The 23,020-nt window shown below is 46.1% G+C and overlaps 1 protein-coding gene across 2 annotated transcripts in view; it reads right to left on the bottom strand.

The window, feature by feature from the left end:
* The window catches only part of LOC100847454 (uncharacterized), a 341,605-nt gene that overhangs the window by 300,375 nt on the left and 18,210 nt on the right, over positions 1 to 23,020 (bottom strand). For both annotated transcript variants that reach the window (XR_807886.4, XM_010807410.4), the window contains exons 2-3: positions 13,471 to 13,554; positions 13,290 to 13,343 (exon numbers count right to left, since the gene is read on the bottom strand). Coding sequence is in view for 1 of the 2 variants with exons in the window: in XM_010807410.4 (XP_010805712.1) it covers positions 13,290 to 13,343; positions 13,471 to 13,554 (138 nt within the window). In the remaining variant the exon portion in view is untranslated. The remainder of the gene's footprint in view (positions 1 to 13,289; positions 13,344 to 13,470; positions 13,555 to 23,020) is intronic.

Here is a 23,020-nt window from a genome sequence, read left to right as displayed (position 1 = left end):
GAAGCTGGAAGATGAAGAGCAGATTCATAATTGGACAACATAATAATTAGCGTTTTGGGTAAACACTCAGAGGTACTCTCAGAGCTTTCCGCCTTGGTCCCAGAACCAAGGTGTAACATCCTCAGCAAACCTCAAGGCTGTCCAGTGGGGTGTCACCACCCTTGAAATGACATCTAGCCAATGGGTTCCCAGTGCCTGTGTTTGGGCACCAAGCTCCAGCAGGACTGTCTGCAGCAGGCAGAGTGTGTTCAATCAGAGGCAGATGACTGGGAGGGGACTTGATCTGTTCCTAGACAATTACCAGTGGAGACAGGCTCATTATTTTCATTCTATGGAGTCAACAGAGACAGGACAAATAACAGGTCTGCCAGAGAAGCAAGGGTTAAAGGGAGGGGGAGAGAGGGAAGCAACAAAGGACAATCCCAGGCTCACCATTCCCGCTGAACCACGATGCCGGGGAATATGAGTAAGGACCAGAGAACATCATATGCTTGTCTACTAGATGGCGCTAGTGGTAAAGAACCCATCTGCCAATGCAAGAGACCCAAGAGATAAGGGTTCGATCCCTGAGTTGGGAAGACTGAGGAAACAGCACCCCACTCTAATATTCTTGCCTGGAGAATCCCATGGACAGAGGAGCCTGGCAGGCTGTAGTCCATAGGGTCACAAAGAGTCAGGCACAACTGAAGTGACCACACACGTATGCGCTGCTGGTCAAAGTAGAAACTCCTTGAGGAGAAAGTACCCCAGGCAGAAAGAGCTTTATCAAGACCTCATCGAGGGACTTCCCTGCTGGTCTGGTGGCTAAGACTCCATGCTTCCAATGCAAGGGGCCCAGGTTCAATCCTGGGTCAGGGAACTAGATCCCACATGCCATGACCAAGTAAGCATAGTCAAGTAAATAAACAAACAAAAAGACCCCATCTAAACGGCTTAGCATCAGGAGAGATGCAGTAACCTGGGGACCCTCTCACTCTCACTCCTTTCCCAGCATGGCCTCCTTTTCCTCTCCAATAATAACAGCTCATGTTACTAAGGGCCTCTTTCTGCCAGGCGCTATGCTAAACCCTTGGCATTCATCATTGTGTGTCACTGTGCCAACAACCTGGGAGTTAGGGACCATTACTATTCCATCTTACAAATGAGGAAATGAGGCTTGGAGAAGGTTCTAGGACTTGCCCCAGCTGGTAACTGGCAGAACCACCAAACCCAGACCCCAAGCTCTCAACCCAAGCTATACATTTCCCTCTTTTCATCTCCTTTCTTTCGCCTCTGTTTATGCCCAAAGCTTTTAAGACCCTCTCCCTCACCCCAAATCAGATCCCGTATCTTCTAAAGGGTTTCAGGCTACACAGGAGGCTGACCTCTGAAGAATAAGGCCCCTCAGGTGGAGGGTTACTGTTTCTGAGATTTCTCAAGAACAGGAAACTTCCCGTACTGCCTGCAATAAATCCAAGCCTTCCTTCCTTTGTGATTTCACCCCGGGAGCAACACTCCAGGATGACTCATCTCAAGACCGGCAGGAGATCTCCTCAGGAGACTGGCGGTGACCTTGGCTGGGCACTCACATCCTGTCCTGTTTGTCTAATGGGCAGCCCCAGCCTCCCTGCCAGGCTTGTTGTGGAGTATCAGGGCAAACACAAAGCATGTGGAAAATCATTTTAAAAAGAGAATGCAAAATACCAACAATAATCCAACCCCCACCTACATCCCACATACCAAACCCTTATCTAAATCCCCTCCAATCTGAATTCTAGCTTCAAAAGTTCATCCGCATCCCTGCCTTCTCCTTGTGTACAGGCAAGCTGTGATTCCTAGAAAAACAAAACGTGACAGGGATAATAATCCTTTTTTTCCCCAAACAGAATAAGTCACTCCTTCAGCTTCCCATTACTCTATTACAAGCACACATAATACTTGGAACAGTTAACAGTCACAGAGCCCTAATTAAGTGTGTATTGTATATATTTTTTTCCCTCACTTAATCAGTTTAAATCAGGAATGTCTATAACTAGTAGTACCACTTCACAGACGAGAAATAACGTTGAGATCAGTTGATCACAGAAACTTAAAAAAAAATCAGTCTAGATGTCAAAGCCTAGATTCCAGATCAGCTCTCTCAGTCTCCACCACACTATCCTGCCTTCACTGACTTCCTTGTAAAATTATAAGGCCAAGCACTCTCTCACCACCTCCCCCACTTGGTTTTTCTCCATAGTTCTTAGGCTCTTTCTTTAGTAATGAACTTACTGCCCTGCCCCTCCCCCAGTCAGGTAGACCATAAGTCCACGTGGCCAGGGACTTATTTGCATGTCTTGCCACTGCTGGGTCCCCTCAGTGCCCAGAACAATGCCTGATACAAAGCAGGTACTCAGTAAATACTTACTGAAGAAATTAATCTGGCCATTCCACTCTATTTCCCTCTATTGTAGATTTTAGCAGCAGTCTGTTCATCTCAGTTCCCAGCTACCTCTCACCCTCTTCGGAGTCCAGAACGATACTTTGAACATAGTAAAGTACTCTAAAATACTTCGGAGGCAGGACTGAACTCTTTCGATGTGCTTTTGGAAAAGTGTGCTGGGGGTGGTCTGCTGTCTGGGGAATTCACTGTCTCTGCTCCCCACAACAAAGAGGATGCTCAGGGTGGAAACTTATGAGACCTGAGAAGCACGTGGCCCTGCGTCTAGCCCTCCTCATCCTGCCACACGTTGCTGATGAGGCAGGTTCACAGCCTGATACACAGGTCCCAGCCCTGATTTTCACGTGCTGTGTTTCTGACTCATCTTCCCTGGACTCTGGGAAAGCGTTCTGCATGCAGCTTCACCAACTCGGCTGAGCAGCCAGGTGCTGGGCGGGAGTTGGAAATGGTATGGGAGGGGGAAAGGATCTAATTAAGCAGAGTAGGTGATAGTGTCAGGAAGAAAAAGCAAGCAAGTGGCAATCTGGATATCTGCCTGCAAATAAAAGAGATGACTGCCGTCTTCTCCACTGGCTCCCGTCTGCCCTATAAATCTCAGTTCACTAATCCAAGTGTTTTCATATCACTGTATAATACAGCGTGCTGTGTCGGGCCCCGTCATAGGGAAATTAAAACCAAGGAAGGGGCTGGAGGGATTCAGGCTACCCCATTCTTCCATTTCTCTTGTTTACACTAATCTGACGGTGTTTTTCCATCTTCTGCCATAAACACAACACGGGATGTTTTCAGCATCAAACAGATTACCTTCTTCCACCCATAAAATGGAACTTCAGACCCTGAGCTCAACCCCCAGAACCATGCAACTCAGAGGCCAGGAGCTACCCTGGCTATTGTTGACACTTACTCCCTACAAAATCTAAGAACCAGGTCATGGAGAGTTCCCTGGTGGTCCAGTGGTTAGGACTCTTGGCACTTTCACTGCCATGGCCCAGGTTCAATCCCTGGTCTAAGAACCAAGATTTTGCATGCACAGAGAAGGGGGAAAAAAAAAATTTTTTTTTTAAAAAGCAGGTCATAAAGGAAGTACCAGATCCATAAGAAGAGTCCCTGAGTGGGAGGCAACATGATGGTTAAGAGGAGCATTTTAATTTCATCTCCACTACCTACTAGCTGCATGGTATTGGACAAATCACTTAACCTCTCTGAACCTTGGCTTCCTCTCTGAACCTCAGCTTCTTCAAATAAAATTCAGCGATAACAGAATTAAATGTAGAACATAAGGCACTTAGCACAGTACCTAACACACTCTAAGTGCTATGAAACCTACTCCCAACTCCCAGCCTTCACTGCGCTGTTCCTACTGCTAAAGCAAACTTCCAAAAAGCTGCATAGCTCAGCCCTTCCCCTCATCTCAAACCTTAAACATCACCTTATCAACGAGCCTTCCCTCACTACCTTAAATAAAATAAAATACTACTCCCCCATCTCATACACACACCCTGCATCCCCTCTTCATCTTGGTCCACAGCACAAAACACTACTTGACATTTTACATACACACACACACACAGTTTGAACAATGTGGGTTTGAATTGTGCAGATCCATTTATACACAAATTTTTCATTATAGTATCTGTATTTTTCTTTTAGAGACCTTTAACTAAGTGTGGGGCAAGTTTGTGTTCAATTAGAGATCATAACATATGGAATTCAAAGAACTAGGGTTTGAGTCCTGATTCTATCCAAACTGTTTCAGGTTCTTGTGCTTGGATGAGTCATTTATCAAACTGTTTTTGAGGCAAAGATAGTAGTATGTGGGTTTTCTACTGAGTGGGGGTAAGGGCTCCTAACCCCTGGGTAAAGGGTCAAATGTACATGTATTTCTTTTAAATATATATAAATAAGTGTATATAATTTTTTGTATCCTAAAAGATAAACTCCAAGAAGCCAGAGCTTTGGTTCTGTTAACTGCTGTATCTGCAGCACCTATAAAAGAGGTTCTTGGCATACAGTGGGCATTTAATAAATATTAACTGAATGAATAAACAGAAGTTGTTTTTCTGATGACGATGACGAGAAGGGCCACAAGAGACCATACAGGCCAGAGTTCTTCACAGGGTAGGAAACTGAAGCTGAGAGACACCAGATGACCTGCCCTCTGGTTCTAGCCTCCCTAGAACTGTGTGGTGGTGGAGGCTGGGAGCCCTGACTCCTGGTGCCTTGCTCTGCCTCGAGCCAGCCTGCTCAGACCAACGACTCAGCTTCTTGGTACCCAGTGCTCCTCATCTGGGGACTGGAAACAATTAAGCAGATGGCGCTCCCTCCCAAGTGCCCAGGACCCAGATGCCCAGTGACTGGCAGTCTATAAAAGCAACAAGGACAGGTGGAGACACCGCAGCCGCTCTGGAAATCCATCAACAAATAGGCTCAGTGCTGAGGGACTGCAGACAGCTGCAGGATAAAGGAGCCAAAAGCCATTGCACTTCTCTCTCAAGTCCACAAGCATCGAGGACCCTCTTGGCTTTCTGCACCAACTAAAGGCAAGCACTGCAGCCCTGTTTCTACAGTATCTGAATGACTCCCTCTTACATACACACATGGACCATGTGGGGACGGACAGAAACCCCAGCTGCAACATTCCCAGGGGCACAACCTCTCTGGGAACTAACTTTTCATCTCTTAGGATTCATCACAGGATCAAATGAGAAAACCCAGAAACAGCATGTGGGCAGTGCGTAGCACAGAGCAGGTACAGGATGCCATTAACTGTTCTATAGGACACTGATGAAATCCAGAGGCAAACACTCCTCCTCCCCCCACCCACCTCCACCTCACGGCCTCTGAGCTTAGAATCCAGGGTCTTGAAATGAAGGGGGCTATTTGGCTTTAGGAATCCAACACCAGGGAAATCTTTTTCAAGGATCCCGTTTTCCCATTCAAGTAGAGGGGAAAGAACTAAGACTCCACAACAGGCCCCCTCCTTCTCCAAGATCTGAGGGTACAGTCCCAAAAAGGCAGATTCCAGCCTGAGGGTGTCAGCCACTCAGGTTTTTTTTTTTTTTTCCCCAGAAAGTGGGACCTGATTGAGAGCTCCCTGGAGGCTGGGGTGACAAAAGACACAACAAAAATCCCCGCATCCTTTTACTACTAGTCCCCTCAATCAGATTTAAAGCACCAAACAAAGAGGGACACCACCAGTAACCAGAGTGAGGACTAAATGATCCGGTCACTCGCACCTTACTCTTGTGTGAGTTGGTCATGTTCCTCAGCCTCTATGAACCTCAGTTTCCTCATGCACATAAAGACCATAGAAATGCCAACCTCAAGATAATATTGGAAAGATGAAATGAGAAAATCCGCTGCACATCACGCCTGGGACGTTAGCTGCTGCTCTGAATATTTAAGCCAGTGCCGGAATCACAAACATTAATTGCTCCAAAAGAACACTGTGTGCAACAAAGGCAACCTTCCCCTAGACCACAGCCCAGACTGGAGTGCTCCACCACGGGCCCAGCTTGGGAGCAAACTGGAACTGCACCAGAGGCTTCCAGAAATCATACCAAGACATGTGGGGAGGGGTCGGGAAAGGTAAGAATGGATAAAATCACAGGTGTAATTAACCAAGACCCTAGCAGCTCCTGGAAGGGTGCGGGGCTGTCCTGTTGGAAACGGTGGTGGATGCGCCTCTTGAAACAACCTGGTCTTAACCACCTGTTACACTGGACTTACCAATGGAAACGGCCACAATTGAAGATCTGAGACTTCTAACATGTTCTGGTGGCAGTGAAGCCGTGGGGTTACAGACATAAGCTCAGGGTGAATTAAACTTCCTAGGTAGGTGCTCAAAGAGTCCCCAGATGGTTCCAGGAGCTGGTGACCATTCAGCTATCCGGTAACCTCCCTGGGCCTCAGTGCGCCCCCCACCCACCCCCGCGACTCTGGAACTAATGATCACTGCGACTGTAGGGAATCCAGAGGCTCAACGCGGGGTCATGCTCAGGTTCTTCCTGGACAGGGCCCGCGGTGCAGGTGCGGGTGTCATCCGTTCAAGGAGGAAAAGGGCGAGGAGGCAAGGGTGGCGCGCGAGGCTGCACACAAGCTGAGGCCCTTTCTGTGGCAGCTGCTGAAAAAATAATCAGAAGAAAGCAACTGGAACGCGAGGGGGGCGCGGGGCGGGGGCTCTTCCCGCAGGCGCCCCGGAGCCGGCCGGGGCTTGTGGCCTGGCCGGGGAGGCCGTGGAGAGGACGCCCCGCGGGAGCGCCGAGGCCCCGCTGCGCCCGGCCGGGCGGGGGCGACGGAGGCGGAAGCGGGGGCGGCTGGAGCGCGGTGGGGATGTTTAAAGGAAATTTACAATCATTTCCTCTCTGTGGTTTGGTGACAAATCAACAACATCCTGTTCTTTTGTGAGGCTCTGGGCGCCTGCGAGGCGGGGGCAGCGCTCCGGCTCTTAAAGGGACACACACTGGGCTCCCCTCCCCCCTCCCCTGTGGCTCCAAAAAAAAAAAAAAATTACAGCCTCCCTAAGGCGCCACCTCCCGGGGCGCGCGCTGCCGGAATGCGGGGGCTGCTGCGCCAGGCGGTCCCTCGGGCCGCGACCCGGGCAGTGTCCCCTCCTCTGGGGCATCCTCCCACCTCCCGTCCCCATCCTAGGACGGAGGTAAAGGCGGCAGCGGAGCACCCCTCTGATGTCGCAGCCCGGGGCTATGTCCCGCCAAGGGGACACCCAGCGGGCAGAAGGGGACCCCCCCCCAACCCCCGCCGACGTTTCTCTTCCCTTCCCCACCCCAACCCTGGGGCAGCGCAGTCCCAGCCTCGGACCTCCGGGTAGTTTTTATCCCTCTCCTCCAATCCCCTGGCCTTGAATTTTTCCACCCCTAAACTCTGGATTTATGGTTAAAATATCGACGTATGCACAGAAGGTTTATAAAACGCCAAAACAGAGAGGCTTCCCAAGCTGTAGGAGTAATGAGAATCAGATGGCTAGAACAGAAAAATAAAATATATTCAACTGCCCTCCTGAGATTTCCTTCATTCAGTCATTTAATGAGGGCTGGTCACCATTCTAGGCCCCGTACAGCAGGAACAAGACAGAATCAGTCCCTGCCCCCAAGGGGCTTAGATTCTTGAATGAATGAACAAACGAATGAACAGGATTATTTCACTTATTCTTAAGTGCTATGATTAAAGGGTCATATTTTGTAGAAGAGCAGCTTCTGGTCTGGAGAACTCTCTGAGCAGGGGACAATCTGACTGGGACCAGAAGGGGGAAAAATCACCGTTCCTGTTAAGTTAGTTGAGAGGTCTATATAGCATTCTCAGGAAAGAGACTGAAAGTTGGGGCAGCACCTGAAGGGCTTTCTTAGTGGCTCAGCTGGTAAAGAACACGCCTGCAATGCAGGAGACCTGGGTTGGGAAGATCCCCTGGAGAAGGGAAAGGCAACCCACTCTAGTATTCTGGCCTGGAGAATTCCATGAACTGTATAGTCTATCCGGCTGCAAAGAGTTGGACAGAGCTGAGTGACTTCCACTTTCACTTGAAGGGCACCCAAAGAACAGATTTCCTTCATGAGGACAAGTCTTGGAGGTTGGCACCCAGGATAAGAGAGACCTGGGTCCTTGTGGTCAGGCTGTATAACCTGGGCAAGTCTTTCCCCACTCCAGGCCTCATCTGGAAAATGAGATCACGAAACTAGAATCAGTAGTTCTCAACCTTGGTACAAATTAGAATTCCCAGAGAGATTTTCAAAAAACCTTCCATTGTCCTGTCCCGTTCCACCGCAGACCAGCAGAATCAGAATCACTGCTAATGGAGCCTGGCTGGGCCTGCCTGCAACGCAGGAGACAGGGATTCAGTCCCTGGGTTAGGAAGATCCTCTGGAGAAGGGAATGGCTACCCGCTCCAGTATTCTTGTCTGGAGAATCCCACAGGCAGAGGAGCCTGATGGGCTACAATCTATGGGTCGAAAAGAGTAGGACACCACTGAGAGGCTAACACTTTCACTTTCAGGTGAGTTTAGTGTGCAGCCTAGGTTAGAAGCCAGTGATCTTGTTTGGACTCAGGGTATAATCACTCCCATCAGTGAGTACTTAGCATCTACTATATAATACACCAAATATGCTATGTATATATGGTAAGTTACCAAAAAACAACAAAAAAAGACAAGTTACCCTACCAAATTAGACACATACTATTATCCCCATTCCACAGATGAGGAAACTGAGATAGAGAAATAATATGAAATTCGGTCAAGAGCACTTAGCTAATAAGTGGTCTTGCCTGAATCCTCTATACTAGAATGCCTTTCCAGGGAGAAAGAGCACATTTGTAATTAATGGAGATGTTAGTCACAAAAAGTAGCTACCAAGAGAGGAGCACGGAGTGCTTTCAGAAGGAGCTACTCATCCATCTTGGATAGAGGCAGGAGACTGGCCTGGATGACCTCTGGTGATCCTGACAGCCCCAAGGTGTACATGCCCAGAGTGGAGGTCCCAAATGATAGAGTGTGACTCTAAGACGACAGCCTTTTATGTTTCTCTAAATTGATCCTCCTAATCGTTTTCAAAGATATTCCCATAAAATGTGCAGCTTTTTAGCTAGACAGTGGAGCCATTTGGCAAGGTGAGGAAGAGAGAAAAGAGCTTCCTGTGTATCCCAGTAGGGCGAGGATAGAATACACTCATCCCCACACTCTCCCATATGGTGCCCACCCCTGTCCTTTTCACCTCTTGACCACCTTCCCATCTGTGCAGTTTCCTGAGGCAGGACCCAGACAAGGGCTTGCTAAGTGGGAGCGAGACAGGTTCTCAGGAGAGTAAAAGATCTGTCAAAGCAGAGATTAGAAAAAAAGGAAGCTGGGGACTTTCCTGCTGGTCCAGTGGTGAAGACTCCACACTTCCACTGCAGGAGGCATGGGTCCAATTCCTGGTAAGGGAACTAAGATGCCACATGCCACATGGCAGAGCCAAAATTAAATAAATAAAAATAAAATAAAAAGGAGAAAAAGGAAGTTGATCCGTTCTTATGGTAGAATACTGTGCTGCCATCAAAAAGGAGAAGAGAGTTGTATGGTTAGACTAGAAATGTATTTGTGATATACAAGTTACAGAATAGGATCTTCTCACTGATGTTTATGGAAATTCCACACACATAGGAAATCACCAGAACCATCTGGAAGGAGAGACATCAAACTGTTACTAGTAATGCCAGGACTGGTGCATGGGGGCAGGGGGCAGGGATCAGGGGAGGGGAGTCAGGGAGTGTGTTCTGTTAATGATATATTTTTAATTTCTCTGTATTAATATCCATATTATTTAAATTGTTGACAACAATCATGTATTAATTTTTTAAGATAAAGATACTTCTAATAAGGGACTTCCCTGGTGGCTCAGATGGTAAAGAATTTTCCTGCAATGCAAGAAACCTGGATTCCATCCCTGGGTCAGGAAGATCCCCTGGAGAAGGGAATGCCATCTACCCACTCCAGTATTCTTGCCTGGAGAATCCCATGGAAAGAGGAGCCTCGTGGGCTACAGTTCATGGGGTCACAAAGAGTCAGACACAACTTTCACGTTGGACACACTTTCACGAAAGAGAGAACATAAAAGCCTACCCTGGGGCTTGGGAATTCCACCCAGGGTACACCCACAGCAACGCCATTTTTCATTTTTGGTAATTTCTTTTGGAGGTAGATTGTTACTTTGTTTTTTCTTTTATTTATTTATTTGCAGCACTGGGTCTTCATTACTCTGCACAGGCTTCTCATTGTGATGGCTTCTCTTGTTGTGAAGCACGGGCACTAAGGCAAGTGGTGGTGGTGGTTTAGTCTCAAAGTCGTGTCCAACTCTTGCGACCCCATGGACTGTAGCCAGCCAGGCTCCTCTGTCCATGGGATTTCCCAGGCAAGAATACTGGCGTGGATTGCCATTTCCTTCTCCAGGGGATCTTCCCAACCCAGGAATTGAACCTAGGTCTCCTGCATTGCAGGCAGATTCCTTACCAACTGAGCTATGTAGACTTCAGTAGTTGCGACTCCTGGGGTCTAGAGCGAGGGCTCAGTAAACCTGTACTAATGCCATGTTTTCAGAGCTTGCTAGCTGGTGTTAATGGTCCCATTGCTCTTCCACAGTTGCTTTGTCCTCAGTGTGTTAGGTCAGTGGCAGTCTCACCTGGTCAGCTGCCTCCCGTCCAGCTAGGGAGGGTTCCTCGGCATTTCTGGGTTACAGAAGATGGGTTTGAGATCTGCCAGCTCCAAATGATGTAAGAGATGACCAAGTGCATTTGAAAGGCCATAGGTGCTACTTGGTGGTGGGGATGGGTAAAGGGCGCGGCACTAGTGTTCAAAGGCTCTGATTTCTCTGTGCATCTAGGTTGTTGTTTTGGCAGCTGAGAAACGGAATCTGACAGACCAAAACCTTAAGAGAGATTTGTGGACAGAACTTTATTCCAGAAATCTGCGTGGCCAGAGGCAGTGACCTGCTTTCAACATTATATGCAGAACTGTCCCCTCCAGTGATAGCTCAGCAAATTTAAGGTGACCAACTGTCATGCTCTAGGGAGAACTGCATGGCCACTCTGTGCTTCCTCTTAACTGTGTTTTCTCAGATCTTTGTTGGAGAAGGCAATGGCAACCCACTCCAGTGCTCTTGCCTGGCAAATCCCATGGACGGAGGAGCCTGGTGGGCTGCGGTCCATGGGGTCTCTTGTAGTCGGACACAACCGAGCGACTTCACTTTTACTTTTCACTTTCATGCATTGGAGAAGGCAATGGCAACCCACTCCAGTGTTCTTGCCTGGAGAATCCCAGGGACGGGGGAGCCTGGTGGGCTGCCGTCTCTGGAGTCGCACAGAGTCGGACACGACTGAAGCGACTTAGCAGTAGCAGCAGCAGATCTTTGTAGTTTGTAAACAGAATAATGTTGAGGTTAAGAGCATCAGCTATTAATAGAAAGAGAACCTAGGTGGGAATCTCAGCTCTACCACCCTCACTAAGCCTCAGTTTCCTCTTCTTTAAAATGGAAATAATAATAGTACTTACCTCATAGAGTTGTTCAGTGAGGATTAAATGAGATAATACAGGAAGTGTCCTGAGACCTATACCTGGCACACACAGTCAATGATAATTACTGATTTTTACAACTAATAACAATAAAATCCAAAACAGTTACTAACTGTATCTTTATGATACAATAAGAACAGGGCTTCCCTGGTGGCTCAGAGAGTAAAGAATCCACCTGCATTGCAGGAGACCTGGGTTTGATCCTTGGGTTGGGAAAATCCCCTGGAGAAGGGAACTGGCTACCCACTCCAGTATTCTTGCTTCAAGAATCCCAGTGGACAGAGAAGCCTGTCAGGCTACAGTCCGTGGGGTCACAAAGAGTCGGACTAATAACAATAAGATCCAAAACAGTTACTAACTGTATCTTTAAATACAGTTTATTGTTACTAATAACTAATAACAGATCGAAAACACTTACTAACTATCATTAAATATGATAGGATAAGAATAAGGAAGGTTACTGAGCTTAGTGGCTCGATGAGGTTCACACATTTACTAGCTTACACAGCTCAAACATAAATCCAAATCTTGGCCTCCAGAATTAGAAGACTTCCAGACCTGTGTCCACTAAAATCCCACATGGCTGAGCCACGGCTGCATTCAAAAATTATCACTTCATCAAAAGTATTCAATAAGGCCCTATTTACATATGCCCTTGTGCTGGCTTCTGTACAGACAGGTCAAGACAAATGAAATTCCTTCCTTCCATTCATCCGGGCTGGGCCATCTTTGAATCTTCTCAAAGCCCTTAGAATAGGAATCTTTTCTTTCTTTCTTTCTTTTTAACGTCTACTTCCTCCTTCCTCTGTCTAGTTATGAGAAAGAAAGTTTCTGGGGGTAGGAGGTTTAAACTGATGGGCCATTAACAGCGGAACAAAGCAAAAGGAATTTTCCAGGTCACCAGCCAACAACTTTAGAGTGGTGTTTAAAATTCACTTGCTTAGGGGGAGGGAAAGAGGTTGGCCAGGAGTGGGTGGGGAAGGATTTCTCTCAGCTGATGGGGAACTGAGTAACGCCCTTTTTTATGGCCAGTAAAACCAGTAAACACCATAATATGCTGCTTGGTTTCTGGGCTGATCTTTTATCATCCGAACTTGAAATGCAGATATAACAAAGAAAACAAACGTCTGTCTGCTGAATCCATAAATAAAATGTTCTGCTTAGCTTCAGATTTAGGGAACACCTGGATTCCTGCTCTGGCTTTGACCATGATTTGCTAAAACATAACATAGCCATAAATTTCTTCTGAGCCCACTGAACAGACACACATGTATTCTCTCTCTCCTCCCTCCTCTCTTCCCTTTCTGTCTCTCTCTCTCTCTCTCAAACATACACTGCCTTATTCCAGCTACAGAAAAGTTCAACAGGAAAGGATCTCTGGTCACCTGGTGGTGGCATCTTAAAATTTTATTTCTGGGCAGTCTGAAACTCACTGGAGAGAGCAGCTTCAGCACTTAATTGGTAAGCAGATCTTTTCTAGCAGAAATGTTCTCCTAGGGGTCTCCTTTTCTAGGGAAGAAAGAATGACCATCAAAGAGTTTGGTTGCGATTTGGAAGCTGGCCCTTACCTCCCTATACCAATCCCTCTCCCACCATGCACTGCTCCAGGAACTTTCATAGCCCTGTGGCTGCCTGTATAGGCCTTCACATTTCTACAACCTCTTGACGCTGGGAATTTCTGGGGACACTGCCAAATTGCACAAGGCTACTGAAGAAGTAGTTACACACATTTTTAGGTTTCCCTAGTACAATGACTTCCAAATTCTTTAAAACTCAGCAGCATCCTATTCAAAGGAATGCAAAATATTAAATACCTTAAAACTGTTGTTCCTGGTTGAATCCAATCACAATGTTGCTCAAAGATGTCCCTAGAATTCAAAGTGGGAGGGGAGCACTAGTTTAGAATACGATTCTATTACTACTTTAAGTAATTTTGTCATTATAATGAAGTCCCAACTGCTCACTATGTCTCCTTTTTGATTCAGCCCTTCCTACCTGAGGTCCATGTAGTTATTTCCATGATGTCTATCCTCTTGCTTTATTCTTTGGTTTTGTCGTTGCAGGTCCTCCACTAGCTTCCTGGGAAGAGACACATGGGAGATAATTTTTTGCCACCTTGTATATCCAAACATGCCTTTTCTTTTATTCTTTCTTCACATTTTGATATGTAGTTGTGCTAGGTATAAAATTCTAGGTTACAAATCATTCCCCAACAAGTCTAGGCGTCTCTAGTGTCCAGATCTTTGAATTAGCTTTCCCCTTTGCATGGAACACATACACTCACCCTCACTCCTGTCCCTGTATAGCTAACATCTCATTAGTCTTATCAGGGACATTTTCCTGTCCAGTTACCTGTCCCTCCAAGATCAGAACACCTCCTACTTGTTCCCACAATACCTGCTGTTTACCCCTTACTACACTTATTACACCATATTATCATTACCTACTTACTTGTCTATGTCCTCCCCTAGTTTGTGAACGTAAGGGCTAAAAATACAGAGCCACAGTGCCACTCAATAAATATTTGTAGAGCAAAGGAATAAATGAATGGTTGTGGTGCTTTTTATTACAAGATACAGTCTATAATAAAGTATTTGACAAATGCCCTTAATGCTTCACATTTGTCAGGTATAGAACAGAATTGGTCTTGGCGAAGAAATGCCATCTTGATATTAGGAGCAAAGAAAGAACCCTTATGAGTTGTTATTCAATATCTGTCTTCCATGAGGACAGACACCAGGTCCGTCTGCTCACTGCTGTGTTCCCAACAACCAGACCATAAAACAGCTTAATAAACAGCTGTTGACTGAATGAACCAGTCCAAAGGAAGTCCTATGTATTATACAACTAAGAAAACTTAAGTGAGAAAAAGTCCCTAAGCTGTCTTACAAACTTGGGAGGAAAAAAAGAGGTTTGGAACGAAGACACAACCCATCATCTTCTCCCACTTCATAGCAAACCAAAACCCTTTCCCAATTCCTTTTTCCAGATATGTGTGTTCCCTTCTTTGGACACCTTGATTTGAAGCCCTGGAATTATTTGGCTCAGACCTGCTCCCTCATAGTCTGTTTCTTCTCAATCATCAAGTCCTGTAGCTTCCTCTTCCTTCATAAGCAGCTTTCACACTGGCCCTCCTTTTTCACTCCTTTTGCTGGTACCCACCTCAAGGTCCCCATCACCCCACACCTAGGTTTTCACATGGCTCTCTCTTTCACTGTCACTTTGACAGCTCTATCAGATTAACCTCTCTGAATCATCACTTTTCATAGTGTCTCCTCACCGCTCAAAACGCCTTTGGAGGCTCTTTCTTTCTTTCCACATTTAAGTTTCGACTCTTCTTCCAGTTTCAACCTTCAGAATGACTTCTAGTGCTCTCTTTTCCCTCTCTACACATCAGCTCACTTATCACACGTACACAACTTTCATGCTGATTAGGCAAGATGCTTTACTGTTTCAGAAACAACAGAGCAGACTTCTGCACAGTTTGCACATTCTCTTCTCTGGAATGTCCTCCCCACCCCTCTCTTGATTCCATCCATCCTTCCAGGCCTGGTTTACATCTTTCCTCCTCCAAGATGCCTTCATTGACAACTTCAGGCCTTGTTGATCTCTCCAAATTGAAAATCCAAATAGAGCTTATCAACTTCGCAGCCCAATTAAATCCAGATGACTGCCTTATATAAGTCACTATACAGTCTACCTAGGTTGGTGTGGTTTTCTCCAACTAGCCTGGGTGCTCCTTGATGGCACAGTAAGGATGTCCTGTTCTTCTACCTGAGGGCTCTTAAGACCCTAAGAGCTCAACATTTAATAGTACTCAGGAAGTAATAAGAGAGTTGCCTTCTGCCACAGACAGACCTAGGTTAACCCCAGCCTAACCAATTAACTGTATGTATTTGGGAGTGTGATTTGGACCCTCTGAGCCTCAGAGCCCTCAACCTCAGTAACACTGGGATAAGAAGAGTGCTACCTCAGAGTTGTGAAGATAAATTATGTAGCACTAAGTAAAGCAATTTGTACATTACTTTGAAACATGGTAAACACTCAATATACGTTGGCCAGGGTTATAAGAGGCTCCAGTCCCTGTCCGTGAAGTTGAACTTTGGCCTGGATCTTACTTTAGACTTACGGTCATGAGTCAGCCTGGCAAATAGGATTTCCTGCCAGTTCCTACCTCTGTGTCCACCCCTGGGTGGTTAAAGCATATCTCTGCAAACAGTGGCTAGGGGTAAGTTCCATCATGCAAGGTCATCTCAGGCCCCACTGTGTTGTTCCTCCTGTCCTCAACACTCCTGAATTCAACACTGAAATTGTTTTGGTGTCTTTGGCTTGTGAAACTTCTTAGGCCTTTTTTCCTTCTACTTTCCTTTCTCGTTCTCATTGTATTATAAAAGCAATACATACTCATTATAAAAAAAAAAAAAAAAAAAACAATCTTTTTAAAGTCTAGAAGAGTGTAAAGTCTTCGCACAAGAGCAAGTCTTGCCACCACCCAAAGGTCCATTCCTGCTCTTCAGAAATAACCAATTAGCAGTTTCTCAAGAGTATTTCTAGAAATCACCCATGGCTATTGAAACATACACACACACATACACCATCTGTGGCTTGCTTTACTCACATAACCATCTTGAACACCCTTCCATATCTACCCACACTTGATAGGTCCACCACACAGTAATTAATGGCAACTTAGATTTCTTTTGTAGAGAACAACCTTTATTGATTTCATGAATCCCCTCCAGATGGGCAGGTTGGTTGCTATCACTAAAACAATGTGATGAATATATATATATATTTACATAAGTATAAAAATTATACACATATGCATACTTATATATGTGTATATATATACACACACATATATAGAAACAGATAGATATAGATAAAAATCTGTAGACCCCTTAAGTCTTTAAGGCCTCTGATTGCCAGATTAGACCAGACTAGAGGTGATTCTTCCAACTCTGGTTCTACCTCCTGAGTTCTCCACCCACACCTAGCATTCAGTCCCTAGACCCACTGACTCACTGGTCAGCTGCAGGACCACCTTCCTCCTCACTTTAAAATAGAAGAAACAGGTAACTGGACTGTTTTCCTCATGATCTCACACAACAGAAGTCACAGAACACCCGTTTCTCTCATTCTCTGGAAGCACAAGGGGAATCCCTGGCATTGGGGGATAGGATTCCAGAATCTGGCCATGTTCTCTGGTAGCTCTGAGGAAGTTCCAGAGAAGGAAGGAAACATGTTTTTGGTTCATGAGACACAATGCCAGCTGCTGTCAGTGAGACCGGGAGGGATGTGAGTGTAACAACAAGGACAGGGGCTGAGCCAGGCTATAGGTGGTGGCTGGGACAAGGGGAAGATACAGGGCTTTCATAGGCAGTGACTCGGCATTATTATCCTAACCCACATCCATCCCTTTACACAGCGTCCTTTCTTAGGCCAAGGGCAGGAACTGGGACTGCTTATCCCTAGCTTGGCCTGAGTCAGGCAGAACACCCTAAGCCAGTCACTTCCTGTACCCTGGGAGAAGACCCAGGGGCCTAGCAGAAGCTAAGGCTGAAAAAAGTGCCTTTGGGCTGAGTTCAAGTTACTTACAGTGAGTTAGCAAACCATCCTAAGCTTCAGTTGAGTCAATTCCCTATCGATGGAAAAAAAAAAGGCAACATCAACAGTCCCTGTCACATACCGCCTTTGAGAGAGGACGTATACCAAGCTTTTGACATAAGGCCTGGCATTCCACAAGCAGTCAACAATCTGTGATACTTGCTTCATTGATATATGTCCCCCTTGCCTAACACAGTGCACAATCCAGAGTAGGTGATTAATGAAGACTTTTTGTTCAATGAATGAATGAATAACCTCTTCATTTCTGGAGGGCAGATAAGAAAATTGCAAAATGACTTCTAAGGTCTCTCTAACCTCACACCACCCCATTCTCACTTCTCCCTCTCCCTCTCTCTATTCCTAGGAAAAAAGATGTCCTTTTCTCCCTAGCTTGATGGTACTGCTGCTGCTGCTGCTAAGTCGCTTCAGTCATGTCCAACTCTGTGAGACCCCATAGACGGCAGCCCACCAGGCTCCCCGTCCCTGGGACTCTCCAGGCAAGAACACTCGAGTGGGTTGCCATTTCCTTCTTCAATAGCTTGATGGTAAGACCTAGCCAAATAAGAACAATGAGGTGAAGGCCAAGGTCCTGGAATGCAGCCTCATTTCAATTTCTAAAGAGAAGCTGCCTCCCAGGACCATGGAGCATCAGAGAAAGGAGAAAAGTAAATTTACTTATTCATTCAATAAATACATAGAAGGAACATCTGGGACTTTCCTGATAGTCCAGTGGTTAAGAATCTGCCTTGCAAAGGAGGGGATAGGGGTTCAATCCCTGGTCAAGGAATTAAGATTCCACTTGCCTCAGGGAAGCTAAGATCACGTGGTACAACTACAGAGCTCCCCACCCCTACCCCATCCCCACAAGCCACAGCTAGACTCCATGCACTACAAGGAAAGATCCCACATGACAAGAAAGATCCCAAATGCCCAGCAACTAAGACCTGAAACAGCTAAAAAAAAAAAAAAAAAAACCACTTAAAAAAATACATACAAGGAGCATCTATTGTGCCTGAAATTGAAGCCAGAAGGGCACTTCTTGGCCCTGTCCCCTCTACTCTCTTCCTATGCCAGCATCCATCAACCCCTCAAAGCTGTCCCCATCTCTCTACTGAATGGCTTCCTTGCAAGTAGTCCTCTGGAGACCCCACCGTTAATTCACTTTCTTCCACTCTTGTTCCTCATTACCTTTCACTCAGCGCCAAATAATTGATGCTTTCGAACTGTGGTGCTGGAGAAGACTCTTGAGAGTCCCTTGGACTACAAGGAGATCAAACCAATCCTAAAGGAAATCAACCTTGAATATTCATTAGAAGGACTGATGCTGAACCTTCAGTACTTTGCCACATGACCTGAAGAGCTGACTCACTGGAAAAGACCCTGATGCTGGGACAGACTGAAGGCAAAAGAAGGGGATGGCCGAGGGTGAGATAGTTAGACAGAATCATTGACTCAATGGACATGAATTTGAGCAAACTCTGGGAGATAGTGAAGGACAGGGAAGCCTGGCATGCTGCAGTCCATGGGGTCACAAAGATTTGGACATGACTTAGTAAGTGAACAACAACCACCTCTCTTTCAGCACATTTCTCCTCCATGGGTTACTCTGGGACACTATATTCTTCAGTTATCCACCTGTCTCTCATCTCATGCCTGATTCCTGATTTCTGTCATGAGCTGAATTGTGTCCCCTCCCTCTCTCCCTAATCCATACGTTGAAGTCCTAACCCCAGGTACCTCACAGTGTGGCGATATTTAGACAAAGGATCTTTAAAAAGTAATTAACGAGGTCATTAGGACCTGAATCCAATGGTATACTTATAAGAGGATATTGGGACACAGGTAGAGGGCAGACCCTGTGAAACAGGGAGAGAATGGCCATTTACGAGTGACAAGAGAGAGGCCGCTTGTCACTCGTAAATGGCCAAACAAAGGTCCGTCTAGTCAAGGCTATGGTTTTTCCTGTGGTCATGTATGGATGTGAGAGTTGGACTGTGAAGAAAGCTGAGTGCCGAAGGATTGATGCTTTTGAACTGTGGTGTTGGAGAAGACTCTTCAGAGTCCCTTGGACTGCAAGGAGATCCAACCAGTCCATTCTGAAGGAGATCAGCCCTGGGATTTCTTTGGAGGGAATGATGCTAAAGCTGAAACTCCAGTACTTTGGCCACCTCATGCGAAGAGTTGACTCATTGGAAAAGACTCTGATGCTGGGAGGGATTGGAGGCAGGAGGAGAAGGGGACGACAGAGGATGAGATGGCTGGATGGCATCACTGACTCGATGGACATGACTCTGAGTGAACTCTGGGAGTTGGGGATGGACAGGGAGGCCTGGAGTGCTGCGATTCATGGGGTCGCAGAGTCAGACACAACTGAGCAACTGAACTGAACTGAGAGAGAGGCCGCAGAAGAAACAAACCCTGTTCACATTTTGATCTCAGACGTCTAGCCTCTAGAATAGTGAGAAAATTAATTTCTGTTGTTTAAGTGACACAGTCTATGGTCCTCTGTCATTTTAGCCCTAGAAAACTAATATACTCCCTGTACTGAACGAACCATTACCCACAAAGACACCATCTTCTATTAATCCACATCCAGCTCTGAATTCCAATTGCCTACCAGATAATTCCTCCTGATTTAATTAATTAATTATTTTTGCCAATCGTTTAAACTTCAATTGATGCTTTCAAACTGTAGTGTTGGACAAAATTCTTGAAAAGCCCTTGGACTGCAAGTAAATCCAACCAATCAATCCTAAAGGAAATCAACCCTGAATATTCATTGGAAGGACTGATACTGAAGCTGAACCTCCAATACTTTGGTCACCTGATGTGAGGAGCTGACTCACTGGAAAAGACCCTGATGCTGGGAAAGACTGACGTCAGGAGAAGTGAACGACAGAGGATGTGATGATTGGATGGCATCACCAACTTAAAGGACATGAGCTTGAGCAAACTCTGGGAGATGGTGAAGGACAGGAAAGCCTGGTGTGCTGCAGTCCATGGGGCCACAAAGAGTAGGATGTGACTGAGCTAGGGGTCACAAAGAGTAGGATGTGACTGAGCTAATGAACAACAAAACTTCAAGAGGTTTACAGCTACAGAAGCCTTAAAGTCAGCCAAATCTCCTTGCTTTACAGATGAGGAAACTGAGGCACTAAACAAAATAAACAGATAAAAAACAGATAGCTTTCTTCCTGACTTCCCTGTTCCTAAAAGCACCATACTTCTGGTGGTCACCACTCAAAAATGTGAAGTCATCTTTTCTTCTCTTTCATCCCATAGCCAATCAAGTGGATTCCAAAATCATGGTGCCTCTTGTCCAAAGTTTTGTTTTATCCTGATTTCCCCTAACATTAAATATTTCAGTGCATTTATATTTAGATAAGTATTGAATGTTTAGGCCTCAGTAGCCTGCTCTGTTATAAAGGTTAAAGGGTAAAAGCTCTAAGTTTTTCACATAGTTTTGGTTCCTGGTTTCATTCTATGGCCTTAGGCAGGCTTGTGACCTATAAAATGGGAATTACAATGGGACCTACATCATACATAGGGTTCTACAAGATGGCAGAGTAAAAAGGACGTGAACTCATCTTCTCCTGGGAGAACTCCAACATTACAACTTGCTGCTGAACAATTGTCAACAGGAGAATGTTGGATCCAACCAAAAAAGATACCTCACGTCCAAGGACAAAGGAGAAGCCCCAGCAAGACAGTTCAGTTCAGTTCAGTTAATTGGCTCAGTCGTGTCCAACTCTTTGCAACTCCATAAACTGCAGCACAACAGGCCTCCCTGTCCATCACCAACTCCCAGAGTTTACTCAAACTCATGTCCATTGAGTCGGTGATCCCATCCAACTATCTCATTCTCTGTCGTCCCCTTCTTCTCCTGCCCTCAATCTTTCCTAGCATCATGGTCTTTTCAAATGAGTCAGCTCTTCCCATCAGGTGTCCAAAGTATTGGAGTTTCGCTTCAACATCAGTCCTTCCAATGAATACCCACGATTGAGCTCTTTTAGGATGGACTGGTTGGATCTCCTTGCATCCAAGGGACTCTCAAGAGTCTTCTCCAACACCACAGTTCAAAAGCATCAATTCTATGGCACTCAGCTTTCTTTATAGTCCAGCTCTCACATCCATACATGACTACTGAAAACACCATAGCCTTGACGAGACAGACTTTTGTTGGCAAAGTAATGTCTCTGCTTTTTAATATGTTGTCTAGGTTGGTCATAACTTTCCTTCCAAGGAAAAGACAGCAGGAGGGGCGTAATCACGTTTAGAGTCAAACACTATACCTGCCAGAGATGCATGGAGGGCTCAAACAAAACCTTGTGAGCACCAGGAGACCCCACAGAGACTGAGCCAGACCTGCCTTTTCAGTGTCTGAGTGTCTCCTGTGGAGGTACAGGTCATTTGTAGCCTGCCACAGAGGTAGGGGCTCAGGATGCAGCAGAACTGGGTATGGCATAAGCACTCTTGGAGAAGGTCGCCATTAACCCCACTATAGAGCTGTCAGAACTTACACAGGACTGAGGAAACAGACTCTTGGAGGTCACGAACAAAACCTTGTGAGCACCAGGACCCAGGAGAAAGGAGCAGTGACCCCACAAGAGACTGACCCAGACTTGCCTGTGAGTGTCCAGGAGTCTATGGCGGAGGCATGGGTCGGCCGAGGCCTGCTGCAGGGTCGGGGGCACTGAATCCAGCAGTGCAGGCATGGGACCTTGGAAGGAGGCTGCCATTATTTTCATCAGCTCCACCATAGTTTGGCCTCAGGTCAAAAAATAGGGAAGCGACACAGCCCCACCCATCAATAGAAAATTGGTTAAAGATTTACTGTGCATAGCCCCGCCCAACAGAACAAGACCCAGTTTCCACCTCAGTCAGTCTCTCCCATGAGGAAGCTTCCATAAGCCTCCTATCTTTATCCATCAGAGGGCCGACAGAATGAAAACCACAATCACAGAAAACTAATCAAACTGATCACATGGACCGCAGTCTTGTCTAACTCAATGTAACTATGAACCATGCTGTCTGTGTAGGGCCACCCAAGACGGACAGGTTCATGGTGGAGTTCTGACAAAACGCAGTCCACTGGAGAAGGGAAGGGCAAACCACTTCAGTAATCTTGCCTTGAGAACCCCAGAACAGTTCAGTTCAGTTCAGTTGCTCAGTCGTGTCCAACTCTTTGTGACCCCCATGAATTGCAGCACGCCAGGCCTCCCTGTCCATCACCAACTCCCGGAGTTCACTCAGACTCACGTCCATCGAGTCAGTGATGCCATCCAGCCATCTCATCCTCTGTCGTCCCCTTCTCCTCCTGCCCCCAATCCCTCCCAGCATCAGAGTCTTTTCCAATGAGTCAACTCTTCACATGAGGTGGCCAAAGTACTGGAGTTTCAGCTTCAGCATCATTCCTTCCAAAAAAATCCCAGGGCTGATCTCCTTCAGAATGGACTGGTTTGATCTCCTTGCAGTCCAAGGGACTCTCAAGAGTCTTCTCCAACACCACAGTTTAAAAGCATCAATTCTTCAGCGCTCAGCCTTCTTCACAGTCCAACTCTCACATCCATACATGACCACTGGAAAAACCACAGCCTTGACTAGATGGACCTTTGTTGGCAAAGTAATGTCTCTGCTTTTGAATATGCTACCTAGGTTGGTCATAACTTTCCTTCCAAGGAGTAAGCGTCTTTTAATTTCATGGCTGCAGTCACCATCTGCAGTGATTTTGGAGCCCCAAAAAATAAAGTCTGACACTGTTTCCACTGTTTCCCCATCTATTTCCCATGAAGTGATGGAACCGGATGCCATGATCTAAGTTTTCTGAATGTTGAGCTTTAAGCCAACTTTTTCACTCTCCACTTTCACTTTCATCAAGAGGTTTTTGAGTTCCTCTTCACTTTCTGCCATAAGGGTGGTGTCATCTGCATATCTGAGG

The sequence above is a fragment of the Bos taurus genome, chromosome 7, assembly GCF_002263795.3.
Source record: "Bos taurus isolate L1 Dominette 01449 registration number 42190680 breed Hereford chromosome 7, ARS-UCD2.0, whole genome shotgun sequence".
In the NCBI taxonomy this organism is placed as follows: Eukaryota; Metazoa; Chordata; class Mammalia; order Artiodactyla; family Bovidae; genus Bos; species Bos taurus.
Note: the sequence above shows the minus strand (reverse complement) of the source record. Positions and strands in the feature narration are given on the sequence as shown.